Genomic DNA, 17,238 nt, shown 5'->3' with positions numbered 1-17,238 from the left:
GAATTCCCGTCTTGGCCTAATTCCGGCGGGCAGCAGGCAAGCACCTCCATGACTACATCATCCGGCATGCCTTTAGAGACGAGAGTGGCACGCTGGGAACTGTAGTTTACATGTGCTGTTCTGGTCTGCGAGGCTATGTCGTGTTTATGTGTTTATAGCTATGTGGGACGAGGGTTGGGCTTGTAAAGGAGCTTAGAATTTCGAAGCGCCAAAAGCGGCCCTTTCTTTACCGGGCCGAGCAAAACTGGTTGTGGGAGTGGAGTCGGAGCAGCAGGGCTGTTGTTGTTGCTAAATGCCTTTGGGTCCCGCCTTTTCATTGTATGACGGTCCTGCCAGTAGCTCGCTCGCGCTCTCTCTCTCTCTCTCTCTCTCCCTCCGTTATCCATTTACGCGCCAGCTGCCGCTGTTATTTTTCTCGCCCCTATTTTGCCTTTGCGGGAGAACCGACCCCGATTTTTCAGTTCAGTGGGATTTAGTCAGGGTTGGTTCCAAGGTGTAGCGCTGGGCTTTCCTCAGAACATTTCTCGCCTCCACAGCTTCCAGTCACAGTATGTTAAGGTACTTCGTAGCCCGGATTCAATTATTGCTCCCCTGATTCAGGTTGGAATCCTTACCCGCGGAAAAATCCGAGGAAGACCCCAGAATTTTGAGGCTCTGGAAGGAGGATACCAAATGGGACAATGCCTTCTCTTTTGTATTCATAGGGTATTAAGCAACAAGCCCATTAGTAAATCAACAAACACTCTCCTTTTTTTCTTTTATGCTTTAAAATGTTTAATAACAGGATGCTTGCAGCTTGAGCCTCTTCAGATCTATGCAGAAGTAAGAAAGTGGTTTTGAGGCACCCCTCTGCCCTCTCAAGACAAGTACAGTCATCATAACTACAACCTTATACAATTATTTGGGGCTAATTGATGAGTCACTCCTGAAGAACTAGATGCAGGAAGAGGGGAGCGAAAGGGCAGCAAAGCACTGACTTCACTCTCCCTCTGTTTTCTCCCACGTAAGAAAAGCCCTGCTGGCAAAAGAATATTGGTTTATAGTTTTTAAGGAAATAGAGGGAATGACAAGACAGACCATAGATATCGCCCCAAAGCTTGCCTTACTGAATATATATATTGGATATAATTAGACCAAAAAGTCAAGAACTTAAAGGACATTTGTTGATGGCAGCTTTTTAAACAGTGGCCGGGTGTTTGTGAAGCCTGAAGGGAGCCATGATGTACAATTGGCTTGGAAAAGTTTGGTAAATGGAACTTTGTCGAAAACCTGGCTTACAAACTGAAGCAGGTTAAAGGTCAAAACTGGATAGATGTATGCCAGTCTGGTATAATTCCATCACCTATATGAACAAGAAAGAAGAACAGAAAGCCACTGAAACAGTATGGGAAGCCTGCAAACAGGATTTGAGTGCAACAGCATTCCTTCCACTTGTGATTCCCAGCAACCAGTATTCAGAGGCATACTGCCTGTGACTGTGGAAGTAGTATATAACCATAATGGTTGCTAGCAATGGATAGTCTTATCCTCCACAAATTTGTCTGATCCCCTTTAAAACAACTGGTGACTATCACTACATCTTGTGGTAGCAAATTCTATAATTCATCTATGAACTGTGTGAAAAAGTACTTCCTTTTCCCCATCCTCAGCTTTTCCAACACCATCCAGCAACACTTTAATCCCCCTCATCTCAGGAGAGTAACTGTAAGCAGAAAGGCTGCCACATTCTTCACCTAGTACCCCTCCTCACCTTGGGCAGTAGAGGACCCAGGCGCATCACTGCCCCATTTGCCTAAGTTAGTTAAAGAAAATGTTGGTTCTTCTATTCTGTTATCTCCTCTTGTTAATCTTTTGTGCAAAATGTCAACAACAGATAAACAAAATGCCTTTTCTGCTTTCCCAGTGGCATTATAAGAAGGGAGAAGTAGCTTACAATCCACCTGAGAAGAAAGAGAGAGAGAGGAAAAGAAACTCTTCCACATTTGGCTGCTGTGGTGTAGGTGGGTACACACATGGAATTCTTTTCATAGCAAATCACTCCTGGTTCACATGCTCTTTTTCCAGCTATCCAGCACGTTCTCCTGCCAGTGCTGCACTGTTGGAAGCAGTATGCCTCTGAATACTCGTATTTTGAAACCACAGGTTGGGGAATGCTGTTGTGTTCAGGCTTTGCTTGGAGGTTCCCATGCATCTGGTTGGCCACTATGAGGACAGGATGCTGGACTAGATGGCTTTGGCCTGATCTAGCAGTCTGTTCTTATGATTGAGGTTCCTCTGCCACACTAGGAATGTTACATATGCCAGCTGATGAAGGGCCAAACTTGATCTTATGTGGGAGTTCCATGACTCAGATGTCCCTCATTTTTTTCTTTCTTAAAAAATGAGGATTAGGCATCACAGAAGGGCTTCAATTTGTTTACGATGTAGAAATAAGAAATAATGTGATTAAGTGTATAAAAGTGTATTTCATTATTGTTATAGGATGGAGAGCACTGAGGACCCAGAAAACAGACTCCTCCTGCAGCCCTGGACTTCAGTCTGCTTTGATGAGTCCACAAAACTGATGATTAAGGTTTGGTTTGGAGATGCTGGCTATGCCTTGCTCCTTTCTGACCTCAGCAGTATGTGGTACGAAAAGGTAGATACTGAGGTGATACAACAGAGATCAAAGGTAAGTAAAGAATTAGGGTTGTGAAATGTGCACATGGTATATCCACCTCAGCAGCTATTCTATCAGCTCAGGCTTAAAAGAAACCTTAACAAGGCAATTCTGCACAGACAATACATTCTTGTTTGTCACTAGCCCTGTTTTGTAAATGTTCTGCATTCTTACACTGCGACTGCTATCCTATCAGTAGGCACAGCCTCCAAATCAGTAGAAGCCTTCACTAAAACTAAAAAGAATCTCAAAGTGGCATAGAGGGCTCATCCACACTTCTTTTTGTCTCGTGATTTCTAGTCGTGGGCCTGAGAGGTTCTTTTTATTTGTCCCACCGCTTTCCGTGGGAGAACCTGCTGTTTACTTCTGAATTGGAACAAACATCAATTGGATTTTATGTGAGTTAACTTTCATTCCTGGGGAAAGTGGCAAGACAAAAAAAGAACCTCTTGGACCCATGACTGGAAATCACAGGACTAATATTGTAGGTAAAATCATGGGACAAAAGGAAGTGCAGATGAGCCCAGAGTGTGACTGGGGATTTTGTGTGGAATCATCACTTCTCAGAAATTTTATTTTTCATCTAACATTGCATTTATATTCCACCTTATCTCCAAGGAGCTCAAAGTGATGTTTATGGTTCTTTCTATTCCCATTTTATCTACAAAACAAGCCTATTATGTAGGTTGGGCTGAAAGAGAGTGACTGGCCCAAGGTTATCCAATGTGCTTTATGACTGAGTGTTAATTTGAACCTTAATCTTCTGGATTCTAGTTCAATACTCTTAATGACTTCACCACAACCCATATCCAGTAGGTGTCTGTTAGCACTCATACTTCCATATTCCAAGTTGCCAATGAGTAGAGTAGAGTTTTCTCAGGTACAGGTTATTGTACATTGAATGCTTAGAAGATACAATATCCTTGCAACAAGGGAAAGTGCTGCAGCTCAGTGGCAAAGTATGCAGAAGCTGCCAGGTTCAATCCCCAATGGCTCCCTGTAGAGATGGGAATATTACCTGTCTGAAAACCTGGAGGACTCTTCTGTGGGCATTAGTAATTTTGCCCCCATCTCTTTTTTTAAAAAATATAACTTTATTGAATAATACAGTCTCATTGTATTTTTTGAAATCTCATCCAGGAGCTAAATAAGCGTTTGACAGCTCATGTATCCTCCTTCCTGAGCCGCCTGCACAGTCTGATATGTCCCCTTCTGGAAGGAGAAAAGAGCAGTTCCACCATCTTCTCCTGCCAGCTCAGCTCCAGCACACTGACTCTTCATGTGAAGAGTGAGCTCTCAGGGCTACCCTTCTACTGGGATTTCCGTTGTTCAGCAGCACCTGTTAAGATGGTGAGTTGGCTCTTGGATTGAGAAGGAAGGTCAGGGCTTCAGTGGAGTAGTTCTTGGTTTCTGGATCTTCCAGGGAAGGGATAAAGATATTTGAGTGACGATAAGAAACTCAGATATGTTTGCCTAGATCTAAGAGGATTCTAGGCACAGACCAGCAAATGGATTAATGGAATAATTCTTAGCTATTAGCTGAGATGTTCTGAGGATATAGCTTCCCCTTCATAGTCATGGTTTTGGTTTCAGCCCTGCTTATCAGTTAATTGGCAAATGCTCTGGATCTGCTTGTTATTAAAGTGTAGGATTGTGTACAGTGGTACCTCGGGTTACAGACACTTCAGGTTACAGATTAAGGTTAAGAACAGTTTCAGGTTAAGAATGGACCTCCAGAACGAATTAAGTTCTTAACCTGAGGTATCACTGTACTTGCATCAGCCATCACCTGCCAAAAAGCAGATCCTTGTAGTAGAGTGTGAGACCTAATACAATGTGAGAATTGGAGCCAATTTCTTGAACACCTTAATGCAGGGGTAGCCAATGTAGTGCCCTCCAGATGTTGTTGGGCTCAACTCCCATCAGCCCAGGTCAGCATGGCCAATGGCCAGAGATGATGGGAATTGTAGGCCAGTAAATATCTGGAGGACACCATGTTGACTACCCATGCCTCACTTAAGGTGTTATGCTGGTGAACTACCACCAAGCATTTAAATGGTAAAACATTAACAAATGAGTCCATAATGAATATTTGGCTGAAAGTGGGCCCCAGGTTTGAAAATATTAGACTACTGTTTTTTAGGCTGCCTGGAAACTAGAAAATTGCATTCTGATTTTTTAATGTTTGCTTTAGTGTTTCTGGATGGCATCTCATCCTATGCCATCCTCTGCTCAGTTGCAGAGTGCTGCCTTCCTGCTCTGTATGTTTTGTCTGTCTGTTTACATAATACTACTTAGGATGTGGAAGCAGATGTCATCTTAGGACCAACTTTGCTCAGATAAATGCCTAAATGCTCTGCTCTCATATAGTTTTTAGCTGACTGGTTACAGTTTTGCCATGTGTGCACCAGGGGGCACTGCATACCCAGGTAACATTCTCTTCTGACTGGCTTAGAGATACAGAATTTAGTTGTGTTATTTCACTTGAGATTTGTTATTACTTGCATCTCAGAGAGCATGAGAGACATACTTTTTTAAAAAGTAAAATAACAGACAGCTGTATAGAACCTAAACACCTTTTTGAGATAATGTAGCTTTCTAGGCTGGTCCTATTTCAGAAGAGCACTAGCACTTGGGAGTTAATAGCTATTTTATCTATTGCTTATGCATCATTCTGCATCTCTTGTCAGCTGTCAAGTGTTTGATGGACCTTGCACTTTTAGATATTCTACTGAGTTATGCTACTGGGTTACTAACTCAAGTATTTGTTTTTTGCACTTTTATGCTGTGAAATGTAACAGCTCGGCCTGGGGAAAGCTGCCTGGGCAGGTTGATTGAGTTCCCCTATGTGGCATATCTCTTCTTTCTTCCCTGTCTGGCAGGCATTGGTCCCTAAATGTTAGAATCAGTTAAGAACTGAGTGATCCAGGGCTGCCCAGCTGCATGCCATAGCTCTTCCACATCTAATTTTAGCTTTTTCACCACTTACTTTGTGTCTCAGATGGTGTATGGAACCAGTATTTTGGCTGACAGTTGAGGTTGTTCTTGTTTCCCAAGGTGGGCGGATTTTCTTTTATTCCGATTAAAACAGAGCTAATTAGGACTTTTTAGGGAGCAAGCATATTGTTTCAAAGTCCATATTCCATGATGGCAAGTACAGCTCAAGAATCCATAGAGTATTTCAGACCTTGATGCCATAATGCTTTGAGGGTAAATATTTATTCTGCACCTTGATTTTAACATCTCTCTTTTCAGCTACAGTGTGAAATATATGTTCCATGCACCTTGCTTTTTCTCATGCAGCTTTCTGGGAGGTGCTGGAACAGCAGAGACTAGGGGCTCATACAGACTTGAGCTTGCCCCATGCCTAGAAAGCATGGGTTCAGATAGTTTTCTGCTTGTCCCAAGCTTTCTAGTCATGGATCCAAACAGTTTTGCCCTTGTCCTACTGCTTTCTCCCGGAAAATCCATTCTTTTGCAGTAAATCAGAGTAAACATCATCCAGAGAAAACTTGAAAGACGTTTGCTCTGATTCAGCAGTAAACATCAGATTCACTCAGGGGGAAAGTGACAGGGCACAGGCAAGTCTGGATGTGCTCTAGGTCTGAATTGCACGTTTCTCACTCAAAGTCCAGCATGAGCTTTTATTTTTAAATGATCAGGTTAAAAACCTTGTTGCAGAGCCCTCTTGTGGCAAACAACAAAAAACTCTGCTACTGTAGTCTGAGGACCATTATTGATCATGGCAGTGTCCCAAATAGAGTTTATGGCACATGGCAGAGCTTTTCCTTCTCATTTGCAAATATACATTTGCTGGTTCTTATAGTGTCCCTCTCTGAAGGGGATGGAGCGGAAGATAGTGTGTGGCTTCATTGGCACTTTTGTCATCCCTGTGCTTGGTTTAAATGACCATGGCTGGCACCAGGCCCTTTACTCTCATTGCTGCTTGTTGACCCTTGCCCTTCTTTTCTGTGCCCTATGACAGGTGTTCCACCACCTTGTGCAGCCCCTGATGGCGATGAGCTTGGTGTTGCAGAGTCAAGTGCAGGAGCTGGCATCCTTGTTAATCCGAAAGGATGCCGAGATCGAAGACTACCGGGAGAGTGGGGCTACTCTCAGTCGAGGTAAGGAGGGAGGGTGCTGCCTGCACTCTGCTCCACTTTGGGACACAAGCTTTCTTCCTTCCTTCCTTCCTTCCTCATGGCTGGCACCGAGCATGCAGTCTTTGGCCATTAGCCATCCTGACCTGGATTTCACACACAGCTGCTCCAGACTATTAACCAGAAGCTTTGGGGTCAGTGCCCTGAAGGTGGAAAGAGCTGGACACTGACCAGTAGCTGAAATGCTTGGGGGCTAGCCAAAGGGCTCTTTCCTTTCCTTTGAGCATCTGGCTGCAACCCAGGAGGCTGGAGCCAGTGCCAGCTTGTAAAGGAGCTTGAGTGGAGTCAGGCTGTTCTTTCTGCTCTGTAGAAGCTCTGCAAGCATTTGGAGCAAATGGGGGCTCCCCTGCTCTTGGAATCATAGAATCAAAGATCGGAAGGGACCACAAAGGGTCATCTAGTCCAACCCCCTATAATGCAGGAATCTCAACTAAAGCATCCAACCTTTGCTTAAAAAACCTCCAATGAAGGAAAGTCTACAACCTCCCAAGGGAGACTGTTCCACCATCAAACAGCTCTTACCATCAGTTCTTGATGTTTAGTTGGAATATCCTTTCTTGTAACTTGAAGCCATTGGTTCATGTCCTACCCTCCAGAGCAGGAGAAAGCAATCTTGCTCCATCTTCTATGTAGCAGTCCTTAAGATATTTGAAGATAGCTATCATATCTCTTCTCAGTCTCCTATTTTACAAGATAAACATACACAGCTCCTTCAACCATTCCTCATAAGGCTTGGTTCTTCTTACCCCCTGCAAAGTTGCAGATAAGCCTACAGGTGTTCTGTTTCAGATACTTTTGGGGGTAGGGAAGGATTCCACTGCTGGCTGTTAAACCCCAGAGAATGGAAAGATTCAGATTAGCCAGACAGGGATTGGGTTGTGCCAGTGATGTGTGTTCAAGGTTTAGTATGTACTCTGGGACAGCAGAGGAGACCTTGTGTTGCCCTGCTCTTCCTCTGTACAACCATGTAGTGTGATTGATTGTCATATCATCTTAAGTGTCCCCTTTTCCCCACCCCACTTGGTAATTGCTGGGGGAAGTGGATCGGAACTTCTTATTTGGCATGGCTTGTTCTTTGCACAGTCTCTTTGAGCAGATGCCAACCACTGTTCTCACTGATTGTTTATACAGCTTGCAGATATCTGCCACTTGTGAAATGGGCCTTCACAATTATTCTTATTCTTATTAATTGAACGCATTACACAAAAAGGTATTCAAGTGATGTACAACATATATAAGAGCATGGGGTTTTATTCAACAGTGCTAAGAAGTAGTTCTGTCTGGGCAAGAATTTCTGCTTGCACAATAGAACTTCCCTCCCTTCCCCCTGTGTGCCTCAAAATCTGTTCTTGGGGTTCCCAACCCTCTGTAGCAGATCTGGGGAAAACAGGAGGGGAAGGGGGATGTCCCATTGCTCTAGCGGTAATCCTTGCATTACAGACAAATGAGTAGAATACCAAGCATAGGAAAAATACATTATAATAAAACACATTTACACAAAGCCACACACAAATCATAAAAAATATACAAAACAGCCACCAGTAACAGCATCTGAAAGTTTTGGCAGCACAGCTAACAGCAGACATTTTAGTCCATCAAAAACCACTGCTTCAATCAGACCATCCAGTGCTATAAGGGAGAAGAAATGGCAAGTTACCTTGGAAACCTAGGACAAGGATAAGGCTCTCTGCGGGTCATACATTACCAGGGTTACACCTTCCTGGCCAAGTTGCCATCTCTGGGTATCTGCTTGAACCTCATTTTGGACAGGGAAAGTTGGTCTTAGATTCCAATTTCCTTTTTTAATTATCAGGTAGTGCTAGATCTTACACCATTGGCTCAAAGAACAAGGGGTTTGACATGGTTCCTACATATGTGCATGCACACATGCACGCAGCTGTGCTTTCTTGCATTTATTTAGCTAGAGGTGGTATTTTGCACAGTTGGATCTTTTACAAAGACTGAACTCCATACATGTGACTTGTCATACCCCACTTCTATATTAGTCTAAAATGACAGGCTGAGTTGGGCCAGGGATTTCCTGAGGCACAGAGGACCGGAGATATGTTCTGTTCCCACAGGGGAGAGCTCTGTGTTCTCAGAGCTAGGAAATAGGATGTAACACAGATGTGTTACATTTGTCCTCAGTTACCCTAGATAGACCACTGACCTCAGGCCCCTTCCTGGGAGCGAGGTGTAAAGCGCTCTCTTCTTGGAGGTTTACTAGTCATTACCTATGTAGCATGGTCCTCTTATTCACCCTTTTCATTTTTCTTCACACCAACCCTGTGAGGTAGGTTGTCCCTATTAGCAGAGGAGTGGGCTGAGAGAAAGTTTTCCAGACTCCCTTGTGGAGCCTTTGTTTGAACTGGGGTTTGAACTTCAGTCTCTTGGGTTTAACACGATGCATCAGGCCATACATATTACATCATGTTGACATAGTTAGATGCAGTTGTCCCAAGGTATATACCAGTTGAACTACTCAGTGCCTAGCTGTGGACTTGACACAGGAAAAGGGTGTTGATTAATCTTTGTGTGTTCTCAGGTGGGAATGGGATAAGGTTGCTTGAGTTATCTTTCAATAAGTGATATATAGCTATTTCCAAGGTAATGTAGCATCTGAAGAATAAAGAGAGCTTGTATACCTGGCCAGATTGGAGCACCGCTCACTCTTCTATTGTTGGTACTTCTCTTGCAGAACGTTTAAAGACAGAACCTTTCAATGAAGAATCTTTCCTACAGACATTTGAGACTAAGGTACAAGAATCTTCATGTTTTCATTAAGTTATTGTATAGGAGAAATTGCTTCTCCTAATTAATTTGGTAAATGGTAGTATTGTGGGCAGTAGTGACATGTATTCAGAGCTTCTGGTTGTGGTGGTCTGCCAGTGGGATATCTTGATTCTCCAATTCTTCACTGGTTTCCTCCTCCCCGTTCCTCTGGTTGGTTCTTCTTCTCCCTGAAAAGTTATACTAATAGGCAACATGAACTGCAGCTATACATGCATGAGCATGACTGTGCCATGTAGGTGTGCTTTGGTTTTGGTTAACTGTAGGCAGGTATGATTAGTTTAGCATAGGTTTGTGTAATGTTGTCTTTCCAATCTGTTGTACAGTCATGTTGTGAAGTGCCAGAGTAAATGAGCCATTGTTGTGTTGTGATAGATTAAGGCGCAGTTAGCATAATGTGTGATTGTGTCACAGAGCTTGGATTAATATGGCATCTAAGTGAGAATTTATTTAGGGCATATCTCTCCTGCAAATGTAAAACTGATTTATTAGACTACTGTGTCTCAGGGAATCCCAGGGACTGTAATTTTATGAGAGGAAGCTAGGGATCTCTATTGGAAATCCCTGTAACCTCACCAGTTACCATTCCCAATAATCTCTGGGGGCAAACTGTGGCACTTAGTTTGTACTATAAATTTGGACAAAGTGATGGCATCTGTACATCTGCCAAGTAATTTTTTTTACGCCCTTCCCACCAGTGCTAGCACTGAAGTTTCCCATTTCCCCTATGCAAGCAAATCTCATTAACCCTTATTAGCTTTTCTGCTGTTCTTGATAAAGCAGGTGTTAAGACTGTTTTCCAGCAGTCAGAGTTGAGAATCCTGAACATTCTTTATTGCTTTTATGGAGTGTACCCCTTTCCAACCCCATTCTTCCCATTTTGCCATTTTTCTTCTGGGCAGTAACTACTCCCCTCCCCCTTGCCATCTTATCTCCATGTTGGTTGGTTTTCTGCCTCTTCCATCTACTAGTTAAAATAAGCAGCAAATGAAGTCCTATGCTAATGTCAACATTTATAGAGTGCTATGCATTTAGTGGTGTCTGAAGTGGTTGGCTCTCGCTCTTAGGCCATCTTGGCCCATTGTGGATTGTCTACATTTTGTGTGTATCATTATCTGCTGATACCCAACCACCAGGGTTCTGATGTTAGTGTTTATGAGCTTGTTCTGTTTGGAGTAGGTCCCTTAGCAGCCCTTTTTTACTTATCTGTTCCAGAACATGGCTGCTGGTTTGAGCTCAAGGAGAGGTTATGCCTAAGCAATATGCACACCTGTCTGTCAGGGTTTCAGTATAGGAGCTTGCTGATTATGTATCAGAGCCCCCAGAGTTTCACCGCTCTTAACAATGTACAAGCTTGTAATTCATGTCATAGGAAGTGGCTTGTGGAATTTTCCCACGCTCCTACTCTTACCGGCTGCAGTGATTTCATGCTCTCTTTCCAATGCCACGTGCCGTGACTGAAAGTTTCTTATTCCCTGCAGGCTGAGGAGTGGAGGGTTATAGAGTAAGGTCTGTTGGCATGCACTTGAAAGAGATGGATGCTTAAGTAGTAATTGTTTTATGATAATAGGGACAGGATTCCAGAGTGCAGCACTAGAACCAGTGGGTGGATATTGCAGGGAAGCAGATTTTGGCTAAATATTAGGAAAAAAATCCAGATTGCCTCTGGAGATAATGGGCTTTCCTTCCCTGGAGATATTTAAGACACAAACTGGACTGCCATCTGTCAGATGCTGTAAAAATCCAACACTGAGCAGAAGGCTGGATTGGATTATCTCTAAGATCCCATACAACTTCATAATTCTATGATAACATTGCCACTTCCTTTAAATCAGGCCTGTGCAACTAGTCACCCACCAGACTAAAAGTAGGCCACCAGCCATGTATGGCATCCTACCAGGACCTTTGTAGCTTATGGTTTTCCTGTCTTCCTTCTGGACAGCATTTGGTTTGGTGGGTCATACATTGTGCAGGCCTGTCTAGGGTGTAGCTGACAGCTATACTCCTGTGAATGTATAATGCTAGTTAGTGGACATCAGGGTAGCCTACTTCCAATATTTCAGTGGTAGAATGCATGCTTTCCATGCAAAAGGTCCCAGGTTCCATCACTGGAATCTCCCAAGTAGGGCTGGGGAAGATCTCTCCCTGCCTGAGACTCTGGAGAGCCATTTCCAGTCAGTGTTGTAAACAATGCTGAGCTAAATGAACCAATGGCCTGCTTTTTTTTTTAGTATAAAGCAGTTTCCTTTGTTCAAATTCAGAGGATGAAGTTGCAGACCTCTTTAAATTATCGACTTAAGTTTGTGACACAATTGTCTGGGACACTTCCAAAAGTAGAAGTGGGGTGGTTTTCAGCTAAGTTTTCCTTGGAGTAGACCCACTGAAATTAATGAATATGACTAAGTTAGGTCCATTAATTTCAATGTGTCTGCCCTGTATAAAACTTAGTAGCTTATAAAGGGCTACTATACCAAGGGAGGAATTTAGTGTCACATTAAGGCTATCATTCCATCAGGGAAACATTTTGGCTTGCCAAAAAGAGCAATTTCTCCCTCTCCTCCCCCCACATGCTGTTGCAGGGGTTCTTCTGATCCCTCTGGACCATCTTTTCCCCCTTTTATTGAGGGAGGGACTCAGTTGTAGAGAAGTGGAAACCCCATTGCACAATCACACCCATAGTGTATGAGAGGAAAACTGAGCTGAGAAAACAAGGATTGGTGGTTCACTGCCCAATTTGGTAGGTGAGACCAGCTGGTGAGGGCCTGGTGCATTGAGAAATTGAAGACAAGTTGAAGAGGGTGCTGAGCATAGAATGAAAGATGTCAAGAGACTGGAAGGGCAGTTTCCCTTCAGAAGAGGGATGGATAAGAATGAATGTGTTTTCCTTTTTATGAAAGGTAATGAAAAAGAAAGAGGGAGCACCTGTTCTTTCCTGGCCCTAGTAAGAGTCCTGAAGAGAAAAAGGAGGCTATTCTAGGTGGCTTTATTTTTTTATTTTGACAGAGATTCTAATAATATGTCTTGAGGCTATTTGCAGACAGGGTTTTAGGAGTTCCTTTTGAGACTTAGATGAGTTGTTGGGCTATTGGAGAATGTGTTGATGGAGGAAGGTTAGGCAATACTCATCAGTGCATGCTAATCTTTATTCAGTGCATGAATACTGTCTGAAGACCTCTACCTGTGTAACTTCTGTGCAGTCCTTAAGGGTTTTCATGCCAGGTGAGGGCAGCTGCTGTTCCCTATTCTACTTTTCTTATGCTGCTCTGTAGGAGGCTTTTTTTCTTGGCGTTTTGTGCTGCAGCCTGCTTATCGGTAGACACAAGTCTGGGCAGCAAAGAGCTATTGTACCTATAATTCCTCAAGCTGCACAGCAAGCCTGGACCTTGGTCTGGAACCACATTTGTCTTAGCTGCTCATTTGCAAGTAGCTGTTGATTCAAATATAGCCTGTCCCCAAGAATATTTCCCCAGAATATTTTTGTGTACCATGGTCCTGACTTTTGTGCTGCACCTTTGTCCGTCTCTGCGCAGTTAGCTCCAGCAAACAGGATGTGGAGGGCTCATGGGTCAACCTGGGCTGGACCAGAAGGATGTGCCATCAAAATAAGCAATGCTGAAGAGGAAGATAAACAAACAGGCGGCTCCCCAGTGTGTCCGTCACTGCTGTAGCTGGGCAGGCTAAGTGAGTGATAGAGCAGGGAGTGTGGACATCTGCAGAAGAGCACCCTCCCACTGACGTCAGTAAGCACTGGGTCAAAGCTGCTGTTAGCACGACGGAGGGAGGAGGAGGGGGTTCCCTCCCCTGGATTAGGGTTAAGAGGGCTAGACAAGGGGTGCACGTCAGTGTCTTGAAAGTCTCCTGGGGATTGTGGAGGGAGGAATTGGGAGAACTGATCTGGGAAGTCACTTTGGCACTGCCATGCTTGTTGTAGGGGCTAGAAAGAGTGTGGAAGGAATGTTAGTGGCATATACATATATATGTACGTATGACTTTTAATTCTTAGACTTCAGTTGCAATCTTAACACCACTTGCTTGGAAATAAGCTCCATTGATTTCAATAGGACTTCCTTCTGAATACACACATTTACAACTGTGCTGTTAAAATGATTGAATGATCATTCCCAGAGGACTCTGTGAACTATAATTTTGTGAGAGAGACTAAGGATTTCTAACATCCTCAACACCTTTGCAAATTACAGTTATTTGGGGGAATCCATGACACTTATATGTTGGTTTTATACTATATAGTGGATAGATGATGATGATTTATTACATTTGTATACCGCCCTTCAGCTGAAGATCCGAGGGTGGTTCACAACAGAAAAATACAAAATGAGAATACATAATACAGAATAAAACAAAAACAAACTGATAACCCCCTCCCACAAACACATTTTAAAAGCCATAGAATGTTAATCAGCAGAATGCGTGGTTGAAGAGAAATGTTTTTGCCTGGCAGCTAAAGATATGTAATGAAGGCATCAGGTGAGCCTCCATGGGGAGAGTTTTCCACAAATGAGGAGCCACTGCAGAAAAGGCCTGCTCTCGTGTTACCACCCTCCAGACCTCTCATGAAGGGCCTCAGATGATGGTCGCAGGGTTTGGTTTGGTTCATATTGGGAGAGGCAGTCCTTGAAGTATTGCAGTCCTGCACCATTTAGAACTATATAGATCAAAACCAACACTTTGAATTGGGCCCAGAAACTAATTGGCAGCCAGTGTAGTCAGGTTAGGATTGGTGTAATATGCTCAAATTGTCTTGTCCAAGTGAGCAACCTGGCCACTAAATTCTGCACCAGCTGAATTTTAGAGGCGGCCTTACATATAGCGTGTTGCAGTATTCTAACCTAGAAATGTTGGTGGTGATAACAATAATAAGTAATATAGACCTGTATGTTTTGGATGCTGAAGGCCCCTGTTTCAATCCCTGGTATCTTCAGGTAGGGCTAGGAAAGGCTGTTGTCAGAAACCCTGGTGTGTTAGATAATACTGAACTAGAAGGATCAATATGGGATTCCTCTGAGAATGTCCTAAATTATTTTGTGCTGGGAAGTAGACTTGGGACAGCAGGGTGAGGGTTCTTCCTTTTTAGTTTGGGGCTGTCTCATACTGGCTTAGACGGCACATAAGTAGAAAACTCTGGGTAGGACAGTTCTGGGAAAAGCCCTGCTTCCCTGGATTTCCCAGGTCGCTGAAATGCTCAGCCTGGCCTCACCTAGCACCTGCCTGCTTGTTGCCCAGCTCACCACACTGTCATTTTTATTGGTGCTAAAAATATTCTCCTTGAGAGAAGCAGCTATTGTTTGGCAGGCAGCAGTGATCCTCCTGCATTACAGACGGCCGTGGCAGTGACCTTCACTCCGTTTGCCAGCTCCATTTGCAGAGGGAGGGAGAGGAAGCTACTGTTCCTGTCACCTCCTTCCTTCTGGGGAATGGTTTTCATTAGCAAAAGGTGGCTGTGGTTTGCAGCCTAGAGAAGCATGGGAGCTGGGTTTGCTGGGAAAACATGGCAATTTCCATGGCTGAGGGGCACCACCTGCAACAGTTGGCAAGCAAATGTCTTGTAGAATTTCTCTTGGCCATCTCCTGTATCACTTGGCTGTGAGTTTGGGATAAAGGGGGGGGGAGGGAGAAGCTTTTAAAAATTATGATTATACCTACCCTCCCCTTTTTCTTAAAAAAAGAGTTATTAGCAACCTTTGCTAGGAAATTATCCTTGCTAGGAAATTATCCACAAGCTGAGAATTCAATAAATATTTCGATGCATCCTTCTTTGTGAACTATTATTATTTATTGAACTTATTAGTTACTTTTAAAAGCAACTGAAAGCAACTTTCAAAAATAGTGGTACTTAACTCTAAAGCTTCCTGAGTGACTTTGGGCCAAATTCTGTCTCTCATCCTACTAACCTTCCTCACAGAGACCTTGTGAGAATAAAAAATGGAGAAAAACCCTTGTATGCTGCTTTGAACTCCTAACAGGAGGGAAAGATACAAATTATTCAGATCGTAGACTGTAGTTTTCTCTATACTAACAGAGAAACAAGCAAGATAAATATGAGCTCTCAGTACAGGATGGCAAACATGAGCTAATAGGCATTACTGAAACTTGGTAGGATGAGAATCATGACTGGAATGTAGAAATTGAGGTGAACGACCTATTCAAAAGGAATAGAGGAGACAAGAGGGGAGGAGTAGCAGCATTATATGTAAAGGATGTATACACTTGTGAAGACATCCATTTGGAAAATGGAATACAGAAAATGGAATACAGATTGAGAGGATATGGGCAAAAATTGTAGGAGAGGGAAACAACAGTGACACTGAGGTTGTAAGCTATAGACCTCCAAGCTAGACTGAAGATTTGGATGATGCCTTCCTACAGCAGATTACCAAATATTCAAAAAAGAAGAAATATAGTAGTGGTAAGAGACTTCAACTACCCCAGTATCTGTTGGAACTCAAATTCTGCCAAGAGTATAAGGCCCAACAAATACTCAAAGAGAAGAGTCCAAGATGGATGGGAGTTTCTTAAAGGTGAACTATTATTGAAGATACAAATGCAGACAATTCCAGCAAGAAAGAAAAGTGGGAGGCACCTAAAGAAACTAGTGTGGCTGCATAAGGGGCTTGCGGGTGAGATGAGATTTAAGAAGAGTATATGTAAGAAATGTAAGAAACAGAAAACTATGAAGGAAGAATATACTTGAGTAGCCAACAGTTGGCAGGGATAAGGTCAAGTTTTCTTAAGCTCAGAATGAGCTCAAACTTGCAAGAGAGGTTAAAAATAATTTTTTAAAAAATCATTGGCTGTGTTCAAAATAAGAATAATAAGCAAATAGTTAGTCTTCTGCGTGGAGAAGATGAAAAAATTATACAGTATTGGGTGACAGAGAGAAGGCAGAACTGCTCAACCCCTACTTTGCCTTTTGAGAAAAACCTCAGCACCAAAAGGAAAGCAATGCCCGATCTGATGATAAAAGAATAAACGATGTAAGGAAGGATCTGCAGCTCAATATAGGAAAAGAGGTGTTAGAGTAGTATAATAGTAGTATATTCAGAAGTATAGTCTAAAATGCATAGTACCACATGCTACTTCTACACTTTTAAATTGGCTCTAACATTTAGGACTGTGTGTGTTCTGCGATCCCATACAAGTACAAAATCTTTGATACTAATCTGATCATCATGGTTCGTTGGTTTGTTTTTTGAAGTTTCTAGATCCTATGGCTGTGGGAACACAGGAAGACCAGCCCATTTTGCATGCAACATTAAACTGTATGGTTTAATATGCAAGGGGGAGGAAACAGGTTGGAGTTGGGCAAAGGTAGAGCATCCACTTTGCAAGCAGAAGATCCCTGGTTCAACTCTCAGCATCTCCAGGTAAGGCTGAGAGGGGCTCCCTATCTGAAACCCTGGAGAGATGCTGCCTATCTTTGCAGGCAATACTGAGCTAGACCCAGTGGTCTGACAATGCAAGGCAGCTTCCCATGTTCTATGAGTTCGCTTGTCGTGATGTGTAAACCGTGAGCAGTAAGCCATTGAATACACATTGGCTTCTGCTTATGGCTTGTTTGAGGAGAAAGACACCACGAGCTCATGTTTGCACTTTGAGAAGCTGGAATCTGCC

General features: G+C 43.1%; 1 protein-coding gene across 3 annotated transcripts in view; it reads left to right on the top strand.

Moving 5' to 3' along the window:
* The window catches only part of NHEJ1 (non-homologous end joining factor 1), a 121,490-nt gene that overhangs the window by 507 nt on the left and 103,745 nt on the right, over positions 1 to 17,238 (top strand). The window contains exons 1-6 of one of the 3 annotated variants that reach the window (XM_082201942.1): positions 150 to 558; positions 1,904 to 2,000; positions 2,482 to 2,671; positions 3,800 to 4,009; positions 6,645 to 6,783; positions 9,518 to 9,576. In XM_082201942.1, coding sequence (XP_082058068.1) covers positions 2,483 to 2,671; positions 3,800 to 4,009; positions 6,645 to 6,783; positions 9,518 to 9,576 — 597 coding nt within the window. In that variant the 5' untranslated portion in view covers positions 150 to 558; positions 1,904 to 2,000; position 2,482. Of the gene's footprint in view, positions 1 to 149; positions 559 to 1,903; positions 2,001 to 2,481; positions 2,672 to 3,799; positions 4,010 to 6,644; positions 6,784 to 9,517; positions 9,577 to 17,238 lie in introns of those variants that run through there. The other 2 variants (XM_082201941.1, XM_082201943.1) reach the window with 2 other exon arrangements.

The sequence above is a fragment of the Podarcis vaucheri genome (genome assembly GCF_965113315.1).
Source record: "Podarcis vaucheri genome assembly, chromosome: 1".
In the NCBI taxonomy this organism is placed as follows: domain Eukaryota; kingdom Metazoa; phylum Chordata; class Lepidosauria; order Squamata; family Lacertidae; genus Podarcis; species Podarcis vaucheri.
The sequence above is the reverse complement of the archived record's forward strand: the minus strand, read 5'-3'. Positions and strand labels throughout refer to the sequence as shown.